The sequence below is a fragment of the Schistocerca serialis genome, chromosome 11, assembly GCF_023864345.2.
Source record: "Schistocerca serialis cubense isolate TAMUIC-IGC-003099 chromosome 11, iqSchSeri2.2, whole genome shotgun sequence".
Classification (NCBI taxonomy): Eukaryota; Metazoa; Arthropoda; class Insecta; order Orthoptera; family Acrididae; genus Schistocerca; species Schistocerca serialis.
The window spans coordinates 78928383-78945184 of record NC_064648.1 but is presented as its reverse complement, the minus strand read 5'-3'; the positions used below and the strand labels follow the sequence as shown (position 1 = coordinate 78945184).

The 16802-nt window shown below is 45.4% G+C and overlaps 1 protein-coding gene across 1 annotated transcript in view; it reads right to left on the bottom strand.

Annotated features, from left to right (window-relative positions):
• Nucleotides 1-6270, bottom strand: part of LOC126426472 (ankyrin-3-like) — a 59306-nt gene extending 53036 nt beyond the window's left edge. The window contains exon 1 of the mRNA XM_050088384.1: nucleotides 6145-6270. Coding sequence (XP_049944341.1) covers nucleotides 6145-6270 — 126 coding nt within the window. The remainder of the gene's footprint in view (nucleotides 1-6144) is intronic.
• Nucleotides 6271-16802: the final 10532 nt, after the last annotated feature.

The following is a 16802-nucleotide window of genomic DNA, read 5'->3' as shown; positions in this document are numbered from 1 at the left end:
TTCAGATGAAAATCGGAATGACTACACTGCACGTAATTGGAGAACTATACTCACAATCTTCAGCGGATGTCAGAGAGCAAGTTTGTTACCTTTGGCTGAAATTAATCAAAAAATTCACAAAAACTCACGGACTTTGAACATCGTCTGGCGATTAGACGTCATTTTTATAATACGTCTGTATGCGAGATTTCCACACTCCTACACATCCCTAGGTCCACTATTTGACATGTGATAGTGAGATGGAAACGTGAAGCGCCAAATACAGCACAAAAGCGTACAGGCCGGCCTCGTCTGTTGACTGACAGACTGCCGACAGCTTGAGAAGGTTGTAATGTGTAACAAGCAGACATCTATCCAGATGGTCACACAGGAATTCCGAACTGCATCAGGATCCACTGTAACTATTATGACAGTTAGGCGGGAGATGAGAAAACTTGGATTTCACAGTCGAGCGGCTGCTCGTAAGCCACACATCGCGCAGGTAAATGTCAAACAAAGCCGCGCTTGCTGTAAGGAGCGTAAATATTGGACGACTGAACAGTGGAAAAACGTTGCGTGGAGTGACGAATCACGGTACACAATGTGGCCAGCCGATGGCAGGTGTGGTTATCGAGAATGTCCAGTGAACGTCATCTGCCAGCGTGTGTAGTGCAAACAGTAAAAATCGGAGGCGGTGGTGTTATGGTGTGGTCGTGTTTTCCATGGAGGGAGCTTGCACCCCTTGTTTTTTGCGTGGTACTATCACAGCACAGGCCTATATTGATATTTTAAGCATCTCATTGCTTCTCACTGTTGGAGAGCAATTCGTGAATGGCTATTGCATCTTTCAAAACGATCGAGCGCCTGTTCATAATGCAGAGTCTAAGGCGGCAGTAGAAGACAATAACATCCTTGTAACGGACTGTCCTGCGCAGAGTCCTGATATGAGTCCTATGGAACACCTTTGGGATGTTTTGGAACACCGGCATCATGCCAGGTATCACCGAAAAACCGATATCTCCCTTCAGTGCAGCACTCCATGAAGAATGTGCTGCCATTCCCCAAGAAACCTTCCACCACCTGATTGAACGTATGCCTGCGAGTGTGGAAGCTGTCATCAAGGCAAAGAGTGAGCCAACACCATATTACATTCCAGCATTAGTGATGGAGAGGCCACGAACTTGTAACTTATTTTCAGCCAGGTGTCCGAATACTTTTGATCACATTGTGTATTTTCAAGGTCAGAATTTTATACGAGTCATCTCGCATATATTAAGAGAAAATCAGGCACTCCCTCATACATTACTCACTCACGTTCTTTATGTACAACAAAGCATTTGCACAGTATTACACAGAATGTTACCAGTTTCCTGTATAGTGGTAAAGTCAAAACCAGTTCACAATAATTGTACAAATCGCACCAGTTGTGGAAGTGGACTGTGTCAAGAATGCGAGAGAAGAGCACTGGCAGAGAAACCAACATTCTGCTACATTTTGAAAACTACGGAGTACACTAGGTCTTGTCCAGGCTGGAGTTTAGGGACGTTCATCAGTCTGTCAGGGAAGTACTGCTGCAAGAAAGAGAGAAGATGGAAGCGCGCGTTTAGAGCAAGCTGGTTTCTGGTACCAGAGAGCAGAGAAGGGAAAAGTCGGCAAAGTGCGGTCAGCTACGACAGAAGGCTGAAAATACACGAGCGTCTGCTCTGCATGGCGACTGCGTCACAAGAGGGCGACTTGAGTGTCCTCTGCTCCACAGGACGCGCCCAGTGGCAACATGTGACCCTTTTCTCAAGCTTCCCAAATGGCTGTGGGGTACATTCAGCAGAGGAATGAAATCGTACCCTGTCAACGGATTTTTCTAGATAGAGCCCCATATGCTATGCAGGGTTCTACATCTACATCTACATCTACGTGATTACTCAGCTACTCACAACAATGTGCCTGGCAGAGGGTTCAATGAATCACCTTCAAGATGTCTCTCTACCGTTCCACTCTCGAATGGTGCGCGGGAAAAACCAGTACATAAATTTTTCTGTGTGAGCCCTAATATCTCTTGTTTTATAGTGATGATCATTTCTCCCTATGTAGGTGGGTGCCAACAGAACGTTTTCGTAATCAGAGGAAAAACTGATGATTGAAATTTCATAAGAAGATCCCATTGGGACGAAAAACGCTTTTGTTTTAATGATTCCCACTCCGATTCACATATCATTTCTGCGGCATTATCTCCCCTATTTCGCGATAATATAACACGAGCAGCCGTTCTTTGAACTTTTCAGGTGTCATCCGTCAGTACCACCTGATGGGGATCCCACACCGCACACCAACACTCCAGAATAGGGCGGACAAGCGTGGTGTAAGCAGTCTCTTTAGACCTGTTGCGCCTTCTAAGTGTTCTGCCAACGAATCGCAGTCTTTGGTTTGCTCTACCCACAACCTTATCTATGTTCTCGTTCCAGTTTCGGTTGCCGGCCGAAGTGGCCGTGCGGTTAAAGGCGCTGCAGTCTGGAACCGCAAGACCGCTACGGTCGCAGGTTCGAATCCTGCCTCGGGCATGGATGTTTGTGATGTCCTTAGGTTAGTTAGGTTTAACTAGTTCTAAGTTCTAGGGGGCTAATGACCTCAGCAGTTGAGTCCCATAGTGCTCAGAGCCATTTGAACCATTTGAACCAGTTTCGGTTATTTGTAATTGTAATCCCTAAGTATTTAATTGAATTTGCAGCCTTCAGATTTGTGTGAGTCATCGCGTAATCGAAATTTAGCGGATTTCTTTTAGTACTCATGAGAATAACTTCAGAGTTTTGTTTATTCAGTGTCGATTCCCATTTTCCGCACCACACAGATATCTTATCTAAATCATTTTGCAATTCGGTATGGTCATCTGATGACATTGTAAGACAATAAATGACAGCATCGTCTGCAAAGATCCTAAGACGGCTACTCAATTTGTCTCCCATGTTGTTAATACAGACCAGAAACAATAGAGGGCCTATAACACTTCCTTGGGGAACGCCGGATATTACTTCTGTTTTACTCGATGTCTTTCCGTCTGTTACTACAAACTGTGACCTTTCTGACAGAAAATCACGAATCTAGTCGCACAATTCAGGAGATATTCCATAGGCATGGTTGGAAGAAGCTTGTGAGGAATGGTGTCGAAAGCCTTCTGGAAATCTAAAAATAGGAATCCCCCGTCGACAGCACTTATTACTTCGTGAGTAAAAAGACCTGGTTGTGTTTTAAAAGAACGATATTTTCTGATTCCTTGCTGATTATGTGTCAATAGATAGTTTTCTTCTCGGTGCTTCATAATGTTCGGATGTACTGGTTGGTCACATAGGAACTGCAAGAACTCATGCTAGTTTCCAGGACAGCGGCTTGGATGCAGCTATATGCGTAACAGAAAATGTAAAGTATACATACAGGATGACTAACATAAAATTTGCACCGAAAATATTGTGGAGATGGAAAGTGCTATTGATGTGCAGTTATCACAGAACGTACAGGTACTCAAGGCTCCGTATTGTTGGCCAATAAACAGTTTGTAATAATATTTGTAAAGTGTATTTTTTGTGCAAAGGTACACTTTTTGAAAGGAACAATGCTTACTGTCATTAAGAAACTAAAAATAGTGTAAATTATAATGTTGGTTGGTTTGTAGCAGGATTCTAGTGCAAGCTGCTTACAATATAAATACTTTGTAAAGTTGCCACACTGTCACTTGTACAATACCTGTGGTAGTACACACTAAAGGACAACGTAAATGCGTGCACTAGTTATGTGGATTCTGGGCAGTAACGAGGTGACTGACCGTCACAGGTTGTGTTCACAATGACCACCAGCAGCGGCAGCACACGTTTCCTATCTGATATGGAGCGACTGCTGCACACATGCTAGCATTTCGTCGAACATCTCCGAGCAGGCTGCAGTTATGATTCGTTGCGTATCATCAGGTGTAGTCGGTATGTCCTTGCAGACAGCGTCATTCAGCTCTCCCCACAGAAAAAGTCTACAGGCATCAAATCTGGAAAATGGGGCAGCTAACGTACTGGTCCTCGCCATCCAATCCAACGTTTTGGAAACAATTTGTGAAGACACGCTGTAATACTCCACGCAGTATGTAGTGCACAGCGGTCATATTGGTAACACAGGTTCCTCCTTGTGCGCAGAGGAAAGCCTTCTAGTATCTGTGGGAGATGGTTTGTTAGGAGGCTGTGATAGTCGTGCGCATTCATTGTTCTATCTATGAAACTCATGCCTATGATTTGATGGTTTACTATCCCACGGCAAATGTTTACACTCCATGGGCACTGATGTTCCACCCGAGGAAGTCAATGGGGATTGTCAACATACCAACAGTGCACGTTTTCACCGTTTACCTGGCTTCACCACTAAAGAAGACACATGGCACATCTGGAGTACTAGTCGTAATGCTTATGTACAGAAGTTAACACGAGTCTTATAATTGTTTCCATGGAGCTCTTGACTGAGGTAGATGTAATGGGGATGGAATTTAGGCTGATGGAGAATGTGTAGGACACTTGCCTGACTCATGCCACTTCCACAATCGATTGCACAGGAGGTACTGTGTTGATCAACTGCAACAACAGCAAGAAAATTAATTTCCCCCATCTGTCATCACTTGTTTCATTCTGTTGCGTTCCATAGTTGTTACACTACCATTTTCACACAACTGATTGAGAAGATGGCCGAGATTGGGCTCCTGCTGCATGCACTGCATTCTTCCTACACTCTCCATACACCATGAACATGTCAGCTTTTTCTGCACCGATAAATCCCATTGTACACACATGAGATACTGCTTAGACTGTCACCAAGTAACTCATAGCAGTGCACTCAAGGAACACACAAGCACACTGTAAACCAACGTAACAACATCGATCTAACAACTATGCAGGTTGAATGGCACAAAGAAGTGTCAATGTGGAAACTTTTCACAATGTCATATCCCATAACTGGCTCGCACTAGACTTCTGCAGCAAACAGCACTGAAATTGTAGTTTACCCCATTTTTAGTTTGTTACTGGCAATAAGATTTGTTTCATTTGAAAAATTGCAGGTACAGAAAATACAGTTTCTAAGTATTATTACAATCTGTGTATTGACTAACAGTAAGAAACTCTGGCTTCCAATTCATTCTGTGAAAACTGCACGTCAATATCACATCCCATTTCCATAATATTTGCAGTGCAAGTTTGAGATGGTTCACCCTGCAGTCGCCATACAGAGCACCACAACATATAAATCAAGAGAAGAAAATGGTTTCAAGCCCTTGACATGTAGGCCACACAGTATTATAGGTGTGTTTTGGGAGTATTATCAGCTTGTTTTGTCATCACGTTTAATAGGGGCTACATGTCTGGGGAGGTTGAAATACACAGAGAAGGGAATGCTAGAGAAAGGAGCAGATGGGGATGGATGGGGATAAAGAGGGATGGAAAGGGAGATGGAGCACCAAGAGATGAATAATGAGAGCTTTATAGCGTAAACTCACGAATCCAGTCACAGATGATACTCCACAGGTATGTATTTTTATTAGAAGCTGGTCGTGAGGAACGGTGTCAAAAGCTATCTGTAGGTCTAGAATTATGGAATCAACTACAGGTCCTCTGTCGATAGCAGTAATTACTTTGTGTGGACAATAACCCAGTAGGGTTCCATAAGAAAGATATTTCCTGAGTCAGTGCTGTCCATGTGCCAATGATTCAAGGTACTTTATAAAATTGGATCAGCCTGTATATTCCAAAATCTTACTGACTATAATGTCTGTGATATGGGTGTACAGTTTGCAGGATCAGCTGTATGTCACTGTTCCCACAATTTCACTTGCAAACCTGTATGGCACATATATTGCATACATCTCTGCCTGCACACTGTCTTCATCCATCTCCTCCTCACCCCTCTGTCTGTCTGCCCAGTCCTATGCCCTCATCATTTTCCATCTTACAACTACTCACCTACACTATCCATCTGGCTCCTGCAACCCCTGTCTCAGTTCATCTCATTCTCCCTCTACCTCTGATTATCTCCTCTATTTTCTCTCTCTACATCTCCTCCTCCTCCCTCTCACTCTGTCCATCTTCTGCATCCTCTCTCTCCATTTTCTCCTTTCCCTTTTCTCACTGTTCACATCCTCCTCCCCACTTTGTCCATAGCCTTTCCATCACTCTCCCTCTCCATCTCTTCCTGCCTCCAATCTGTTATTCCATCTAAATCTGCCCCCTCTATATACACATTTCCTCTTGCACCTTCTCCCTTTGCATCTCCCATCCTTCCCTATCCACTTCCTCCTGGCCTCTTTCTCTTATCCATCTCCTCCTGCCACCGTTTCTCTTTCCATTATCTCCTACACCTCTCTACCTTTCTGTCCTCCTCTTCTCCAAACCCATCTCTTCTTCACTGGCCACTGTGGCCGAGCCGTTCTAGGCGCTTCAGTCTGGAACCATGCAGCTGATACAGTCGTAGGTTCGAATCATGCCTTGGGCATTGATGTGTGTGATGTTCTTAGGTTAGTTAGGTTTAATTAGTGCTAAGTCTACAGGACTGATAACCTCAGATATTAACTCCCATAGCGCTTAGAGCCATTTTGAACCATCTCTTTTCCTACATTTTTTCCTCTCCTCCTGCCCATCTCTCCTACCCATCTCCTCCTATCCCCCACTCATCTACCCCAGCCGCCTCTCATCATTCATCTTCTACTCCCGGCCACTCAGTGTTCACCTCCTCCCACTCCCATCTCTCTTTATGTCTTCTCCTGCTCCTCTCTCAGTCCATCGCCTCCTATCATCTCCCCCTGCCTCCACTTACCCAGTCCATCATTTCCTGGTCCCTCCCTCAGTCCATCCCCTCCTCTATCCATTTAGAAATTCCCCAGCCATGCCCACCCACATATGTAGCCATTACTAAACATGTCGATAAAGCAGGCTGATAATATTCCCACAACAAACATATTGTGGATTGCAGCTTACTCATCAGGGACTTGAAACCAATCAGAGCCCCTGATGTCATGCAAAGAAAATCGATAAACCAGGTTAATTTTACTTGATCCCAACACACTGTTGTTCAGTACAGCCTACCCACTGTAAAACCATTTTGTACAGTCGATTAGTAGGCATCACAGCAAAGCAGATTCCTAAGACCAGCCACCTCTATACGAACACAACATGCCTATTATACGGAGCAGCTGATATGGCATGAGCTGTCAAAATACGATATGGTCCATATTCCCACTCCAATCGACCTGGAAGGCTACAAGACGAGCAGTGATGATGCTCATACATCATGTAGTTTGTTTGTTTGTCATATTTCGGTGAAATGGGTCCAGGGGTTTAGTGGGAGGTCATAGGCAAACACTACGAGAACAAAAGCATCCGGACACCCCCACAACAAAAGCATCCGGACACCCCCATAAACATAAGTTTTTCATATTAGGTGCAATGTTTGCTACCTACTGCCAGGAACTCCATATGACCGACATCTGCAGTCATTCGTCACCGTGAGACAGCAGAATGGGGCGCTCTGCGAAACTCACAGACTTCGAATGTGGCCAGGTCATTAGGTGTCACTTGTGTCATACGTCTGCACGCGAGATTTACACAATCCTAAATATCACTAGGTCCACTATTTCCAATGTGATACAGCACAAAAGCGTACAGGCTGATCTCGTCTGTTGACTGACAGAGAGCGCCTACAGTTGAAGAGGGTCGTAATGTGTTATAAACAGACATCTGCCCAGACCATCATACAGGAATTCCAAACTGCAATAGGATCCACGGCAAGTACTATGACTTGGGTGGGCGGTGAGAAAACTTGGGTCTCGTGGTCGAGCGGCTGCTCATAAGCCAAGCATCACGCTCGCAAACTGTACGAGGTTAAATTAAAGTATGATTTCTATTTATCTTGTTACTGGTCTGTTGAATCTAATAAAACATGACCCAGACGTCTATCGGCAGTGGAACGTCCAGAGAAGGCAAGGTTGTTATACAAGTAAATTTGTTTACTTTTCATTAAGAATGTAGAAATGTTTATGTCATTGTTGGTTACCAATAATGAGTTGTTTCAGTCGTTCCCTAACCTTTACACGAGTTAGTTTTCTGTACTGTTCAATCAAAGAACACAATAAGAACAGTGTATTTAAGTAAAACCATATAGTAACTGTTGTAGTTTGTAGATTATTTCTGAAATAGGGATGCCTTTCAAATTTACGACGTATGAATACGCCGATATAGTGTTTATTTATGGAAAATGTGATGGCAATGCTACGGCTGAAATTAACGAATATCGCGGACGTTATCCATCTCGGAGGATTCCGAATGGACGAATCATTAGTGGAGTATTTCGAATGTTACAGGAGACAGGTTCTCTACCTAGCGTTCATAATCAGTACGAGAGCTCGACACGTGAAGACGATGATGAAGATATTATGGATGCTGTTCAAGGTAGCCTGTGTACGGTACACGGCGTATCTCTCAACTGTTAGGCATTTCACAATGTAAGGTGTGATGTACACTGAAGTACAATAATGTGTGACTCTACCATAAACACAAAGAGATCCTGCCCTTCGCTTGGAGTTTTGCACCTGGTTAAAAACTAATCGACAGTTACACAAATACGTTATATTTATTGATGAGGCACTGTTTACTCGAGATAGTATAAACAATTTTTTTAACGAGTACGTATGGTCTGAAGGAAACCCACAAGTAACAGTGCAGCGCAATTTCCAGCAGCGATTTAGGATAAATTTGTTGTCTGGTATAATCAACACTCACTTTATTGGACCATTCATTTTCCCAGGACGTCTAACTGGCATGTCGTACTTACAATTCCTTCAAGAAGAAATGCCCCACTTGCCCGAAGATATTCCGCTTGCTACGCGACTGCAAATGTAATTTCAATATGACGGCGCGCCTCCACATTTCACCAGCGCAGATACTGCACATTTAAATGAACATTTTCCCCAGAAATGGGTTGGTCGTGGTGCTATACGTCTGTGGCCACCCAGATTGCCCGATTTAACACCAATGGATTTTCGTTTATGGGGATGGATGAAAGGCATAGATTATGATGACAAAGTCAATAAACGTGAGGCACTACTTGGTTGCATTATGAATGCAATAGACGAAATTATGAACAAGTCTGCGAAACTGAAAGAAGCAACAAAATCTGTTCATACACGTGCAGCTAAATGCACTGAACTCGGTGGAGACGTTTTTGAACATTTATTGTGATTGTGATTGTATTGAGAAATTTTATGTACTTTATAGAAGTTTCTTAACGGTGAGCTTTGTTTTTCTTTTCGGTTTAACACGAATTCACGTGTGCTGTGGTATAAATAAAAGCAGATTATCTGACACGTTCATACAGTTAACGCTTTTACCACAATTTTTCCAAAATTAAATTCTCTACCACTTCTGTTGAAAACTTTCTGCAATTGTCTCGAATTTAAAAAAACAAATTAGGCCAAGTAGTTAATAAATTTAAAATTTCACGAAATTACGCCTTTGCTTCTCTGGATATTCCGGAAAACTATTGTAGATACACGCCTGGGACACGTTTTATTAGATTCATCAGACCAATAACAACAAAATAAATGGGAATCGTGCTTTACTTTAATCTCATCCAGTTTTGCGATATCTTCATATTAGCGAAGTTGCTAAATTTTAGGCAAAATTTTTACTAGCCATAACTCCGTAACTAAACATTTGCATATCTTCGTGAATCACCCTGTATATGAGGACTGTACAGCAGTATTCCAGCAGATCTGTACTCCTTCAGTTGTCGGATCTGACAAGTTTGCATCGAAAGTAGCATGCGCTCGGGAACCTGTGTCTACTGCACACAACATGTAACAATAGTTAGTGTGACCAGTGGCGCCACTACGTCGACTGTGCCGTAAGATTCAGTAGCTGCTGAAATGCGAAGATGACGGGAACCGATACCGGAATGCATATCAAGAGTTGTTGCGCTAGAGGTCGTAGAAACATTTGAGAAAATTGTGTTAAAACTCGATACCACCTCTAGCTAGTCTCGTTTTCACAGATACCGATATTAAGGAGGATAACATTGAGAACAGGAGACCGTCAAGTTGAGGAAAGTGATACGCACGGCACATCGCACAGTGCTGGATGAAACACATAGCTTACCAGATGTGTGAGTTCTGTTCTGTGCCGCTGCAGCCAGTGTAGTGGGCTGTCGCGAAGATCGCCTTTTATCCTTATCTTGGGCACTGCCGGACTACTCTGTCCGCAGTCTGCCCTCCGCTCCAGAACCCCCCCCCCCCCCCCCCTCCTCCCGCGCTTCCTGGTCAAATTTTCTCGGCGTCCGACATTGGAAGTATTCTTGCGCAACGCCTCGTAGCACTGACCTCAAGGGCACGAGATAACTATGGCAACCGCTCTGCTGCTCATTCTGACTTCGCGGCATTTTCCAAACCGACTCCGTGTTAGCCAGGGACCTGCTCACAGCAGGGTGCTCACATCAGAGCCTGTTCCAGTCCATCCCCTGACAAGCACGCCATGAGGATGCAAATACCGTCAACACTGCGTGTACCCTTGACAGTGGCCTCCATTCGGCTACGAAGGAAATACACGGATTTCGTATGACATGGACCAAATGATGATTATCTGTAGAGCTACTAGTCGGGGGTGAGCTGCGATCAAACGCTGTTCCAGGAACTCGCAGACTCGCATTTCTATGGGACTAAGATCGATAGATTTAGTGGGGCTAATAAGATGTGATTGGGTTCCTGAGCGTTTGTCAAGAGGGGAACGTATCCATTCAGTCCTGTGAATGTGGCTGTTGTAATCTATCGAAATGGGAGTGTGTACAGCATGCTCATCAGGAAGTGCAGAAGTGAGTGGTAAGGTGGTAGAACAGTAAGCAGGGCACATGGGCTTCTGGAGTGGAATGTTGGCCTCATTTGTGGACACAAAAATTTATTCTCACGACGTTAATTAAAACAGAGCACTCTTAACAACACAATGCTTAATTTGCATTTGCAAATTGGGATGATGTACACCGGTTATTCAATTGAATAAAAGCAATGAGAATAATTCAAAACATAATTTTAAAGAGAAACAGCCTCATGGCCACAACTCCAAATTAATAAAAAATTACTTTACACAAATGTAACCGTATCATAACTACAGTTCTGAGCTCACTAATCACTTGTGAATATGAAAAATTACAATTTGTAAAAGCTATTTGCTTTCAAAACAAATACTCAAATGGTAAGGTCTCATAAATACGTGAATTAACTATTATGGAAAACATTCGGCAATATGATGTTACGGTAGCCTGAAAGATCTATACAGCAATCGGCACCCTCTCGACGTCTGGCGTTCACATCGGCCGCGCGTCTGAATTCCGTGCTCGAGAGCTAAAGTGACACCAGCAGGCAGGAGGGCCTGCGCAAATCAATAACGGCTTCTAGATCACACAAACCCAGTATTAATACACAGTTCACTAAAATCCTAAAACCAACAGCCAAGTACTGGGTAGCGCCAAACGCAGGACGAGATGTTAAACGTTATAGTGTGCCAATCCCAGTTACTGTTAAAGCAATAGTTCATTACGCAGCCTCCAATGACGTCAAATTTCACTTGATAAATTTTTAAACCACAACTAGTTCAAGTTGATAATGATCAGACAATCCGCACACATCGTCAAAAAGCAAAGCGCCATTTGAAGATGCAAAGTTGTTACTATTACAGTTGCCAACGACAATGAAGTTGGCAATTCGAATTTAAATTGGCGGCTCGAGTTTTATACAGAGAATAAGCTTTGACTCATAAAATTGACGACTTAACGTATTAACAATAATAGTAATAAAAGGAATCGCCGAATATCGGCCACACTTGTAAAGCAACAGAACCAGTGCACAGTGCAGCTAGACGGACTTGCAATACCAAGTATCCCACATCCAAGTGGTTGAAGGAATGACTAGCGGAAATCAAAGACGCTACACGGAGCAAAGACATCCGAAAGTTCTACAACAAATGGCTCACCATTTACAGTTAGTCCAGGAGATCGCCGTTAACTTGCACGCCAGGGTAAACTCCGGCGCTCTGCTCAGGATTCCAGACAGACCCGGCTCTTTCAACAGAGCCCGTGTTGGCCGGTGACTGCTTCCGCCAGACCCAGGCGCCGGAGTGTCAACACGGTGCGTCCCCGCAGTACACGGAGCGCCGACCGGCTGCTCGCGGCGCCCCGCGCGCTGCCCTCTTCCCCCTGTCACTGCCGCCTCTCCTCGCGAGCCGCGGCCGTCCCAATTAGAGGGCGCTGGCCAACCTGGACGCCGCAAAGAGCGTAGCTTCGTCACAGAAACTATCTTGCCAAGAGCATCGCAGGATATCACGGCTCAGTAACGGCAACACCTGGACACCGAGAATGTACCAAAGTACAATCGATGGTCCACGTTCACAGTAACCTGAATGAACGGGCCTGAGTAACGGTACACGAAACACCGCGAAAGCTGACTGAGCCGCTTCCAGCGTGAACTGCAGCCTCCACACGTACCGGGCAGAACGCCTCGTTGCTTCTTCGGTGCACTCAGGGCCTCGCGTCACTTGACGGGGGAGCAGACCTGTGATACGTCGGGCCAAACGGCACACCTCCAGCCGGCTACTGCCCAGTTCCTGTGCTGTCTGGCACAGCTGAAGACCAGCAGTCTCGTGTGCTGCTGGCTACCAACGCAAAATGTTCAGTGTATACGGTTCTCTCAGCAAAGTTCACTCGCAAACTTGTCGAAATGGCCATACATACAGTGACAGCAGCAATCAATAATAGGTTAGATGCCTGCTGTCGTTAACGAGGTGTGACACTCGTCTTGCTTGTTACGATCACTGTTCCCACGTCGCATTACATGGAGTGAGCGTTAAGACACGTTGGGCAGTCCGCTTTGGTATACACTCAAATCAGCCACTTTTATTCAAGTTTTAGTCCTACCTTACAATCATTATACAACTTCAGTTGATTGTTTCCGATGAGGTCATCGGTCTTTTAATTCCTGTATAACTACAGCAATCTATATTCATTTCAACGTCCCTACTCTACTCAAGCCTCAGTCTCCTTCCACAACTCTTACCCCCAATCCCCACGTACCTTTACACAATGAAATTGACAATTCATTATTGCATCAAGACGTCTCCTATCAACTAGTATCTTCCTTTAGTCAAGTTGCGTCATAAATTTGCTTTTCCCCAATTCATTTAAGTACTTCCTCACTTAATCAAATGAAAGTATATGGTCCCAGAGATCTCTTCAAGTCTGAAACATCAGATATGTGTAGACTGGAGAGATGAATGAAAATTCATACCAAGGCCAGGATCTGAACCTGTCTGGCCTGCACACTAGGCAGATGTGCTGGTTAGTACGCCACCCTGCTACAGTGGGTTTGCAGAACAGTGTGCACTACCCTTGCATGCCTCAATGTTCAATTAAAATTCCCATTCCTACCAAACGGCCGCAAGTGTGAATATGGATTTGGTTTGGGGAGGGACGTGCTCTGGGATAGTCTGTGGAGTTGTGCAAAGCCATTGTGCCAGCGTGGCGTAATGGTTACTGTTCTCTGAAGTGCGCAGGATCCTCATTTCAAATCCCTGCCTTGGTACAAATTTTTGTCTGTCTCTTCTATCTTCTTCATTTGTTATTCAGTCCATCATACCTTCAACATTTTTATAAATAAAACCATGCTGTAAAAGCTTATATTAACTTCTTGTCTGATCTGATAATCATCCACGATTTACAGCCAATCAAATACCTACATGTCATATTCCCTAACACTTAAACTGATATTACACCATAACAAACACTTCTTCAGTATAGCTTTCCTTGCTATTGACACTCTACACTCTATATCCTCTGCGCTACAGTCTTCATCAATTATTCTGCTATCCAAACAGTAAAAGTCATCTACTTTTTTTAGTGTCTCATTTCCTAATCGAATTACCATGGCACTGCCTCATGTAATTCTGCCACACTTAATTGTCGTTGATTACTAATCTCGATGTTCATCTTATAATATATCAAGTCGCTATCCGTTTATTCCAAGTGCTCTTCCAAGTCCTTCGCAAGCCTTATAAAATTAGGATGTCGTATCCATACTTAAATGTTTTTATTTTTTTACCCTGAACTTTAATTACCTTCCAAAATATCTCCTGGATTTACTTCATAGCTTGCTGCACGTACAGACTCAATAGAAGCGGCGATTGTTTACAATCCTGTCTCTCTCCATTCTCGACACTTATAACCACCTTCTTGTTTCTGTGCTTAATGTGAATAACCTTTCACTACGTACAGTATTTGATCAAAACTATCCAGACTCCCGGTTCATAATGACTTACAAGTTCGCGGCGCCCTCAATCGGTAATGCTGGAATTCCTTTTGGTGTTGGCCCCCCATTAGCTTTGATGACAGCTTACACTTTCGCGGGCATGCCTTCAATTAGGTGCTAGAAGGTTTCTTGGGGAACAGCAGTTCATCCTTCACAGAGTGCTGCACCGAGGAGAGGGGTCGATGTCCATCGCTGCGGCCTTGTACGAAGTCAGCGTTCCAAAACATCTCGACGGTGTTCTATAGGATTCAGGACAGGGCTATGTGCAAGTCGGTTCATCCCGGTTCTTGTCGTGTAACCAATCCGCCACAGGCCGTCAATTATGAACGGGTACTCGCTCTTGTTCAAGGATGCAATCACCATCCCGAATTGGTCTTCAACAGTGGGAAGCAAGACGGTACTTAAAACATCGGTGTAGTCCTGTGCTGTGATAGTGCCACGCAAAACAACAAGGGGTGCAAGCCCCCTCCATGAAAATTACCACCACACCACAACACCACCGCACTACACATGCTGGCAGATGTCGTTCACTGGGCATTCGCCATTCCCACACCCTGCCATCGGATCTTCACATTGTGTATGGTGATTCGTCACTCCACACAGCGTTTTCCCACTATTCAATGTATACGCTCCTTAAACCAAGCGAGGCTCGTTAGTCATTTACCAGCGTGATGTGTGTCTTATGAGCAGCCACTCGACCTTGAAATCCAAGTTTTCTCACCTCCCAGCTAACTGTCATAGTAATTGAAGTGGACCCTGATGCGGTTTGGAATCCCTGTGTGATGGTCTGGATAGATGTCTGCCTATTACACATTACGACCCTCTTAAACTGTCGTCAGTCTTTGTAACTCAACAGACGAGGTCGGCCTGTACGCTTTTGTGCTTTACGAGTCCCTTCACGTTTCCACTTCAGTATCACATGGGAGACAGTGGACCTAGGGATGTTTAGGTGCGTGGAAATCTCGAGTACAGACGTGTGGCACAAGTGACACGATATCACCTGACCACATTCGAAGTTCGTAAGTTCCGCGGAGCTTCCCAGTCTGCTCTCACGATGTCTAATGACTATTGAGGTCGAAGGTATGGAGTACCTGGCAGTAGGTGACAGCACAACGCACCTACACTCCTGGAAATTGAAATAAGAACACCGTGAATTCATTGTCCCAGGAAGGGGAAACTTTATTGACACATTCCTGGGGTCAGATACATCACATGATCACACTGACAGAACCACAGGCACATAGACACAGGCAACAGAGCACGCACAATGTCGGCACTAGTACAGTGTATATCCACCTTTCGCAGCAATGCAGGCTGCTATTCTCCCATGGAGACGATCGTAGAGATGCTGGATGTAGTCCTGTGGAACGGCTTGCCATGCCATTCCCACCTGGCGCCTCAGTTGGACCAGCGTTCGTGCTGGACGTGCAGACCGCGTGAGACGACGCTTCATCCAGTCCCAAACATGCTCAATGGGGGACAGATCCGGAGATCTTGCTGGCCAGGGTAGTTGACTTACACCTTCTAGAGCACGTTGGGTGGCACGGGATACATGCGGACGTGCGTTGTCCTGTTGGAACAGCAAGTTCCCTTGTCGGTCTAGGAATGATAGAACGATGGGTTCGATGACGGTTTGGATGTACCGTGCACTATTCAGTGCCCCTCGACGATCACCAGTGGTGTACGGCCAGTGTAGGAGATCGCTCCCCACACCATAATGCTGGGTGTTGGCCCTGTGTGCCTCGGTCGTATGCAGTCCTGATTGTGGCGCTCACCTGCGCGGCTCCAAACTCGCATACGACCATCATTGGCATCAAGGCAGAAGCGATTCTCATCGCTGAAGACGACACGTCTCCATTCGTCCCTCCATTCACGCCTGTCGCGACACCACTGGAGGCGGGCTGCACGATGTTGGGGCGTGAGCGGAAGACGGCCTAACGGTGTGCGGGACTGTAGCCCAGCTTCATGGAGACGGTTGCGAATGGTCCTCGCCGATACCCCAGGAGCAACAGTGTCCCTAATTTGCTGGGAAGTGGCGGTGCGGTTCCCTACGGCACTGCGTAGGATCCTACGGTCTTGGCGTGCATCCGTGCGTCGCTGCGGTCCGGTCCCAGGTCGACGGGCACGTGCACCTTCCGCCGACCACTGGCGACAACATCGATGTACTGTGGAGACCTCACGCCCCACGTGTTGAGCAATTCGGCGGTACGTCCACCCGGCCTCCCGCATGCCCACTATACGCCCTCGCTCAAAGTCCGTCAACTGCACATACGGTTCACGTCCACGCTGTCGCGGCATGCTACCAGTGTTAAAGACTGCGATGAAGCTCCGTATGCCACGGCAAATTGGCTGACACTGACGGCGGCGGTGCACAAATGCTGCGCAGCTAGCGCCATTCGACGGCCAACACCGCGGTTCCTGGTGTGTCCGCTGTGCCGTGCGTGTGATCATTGCTTGTACAGCCCTCTCG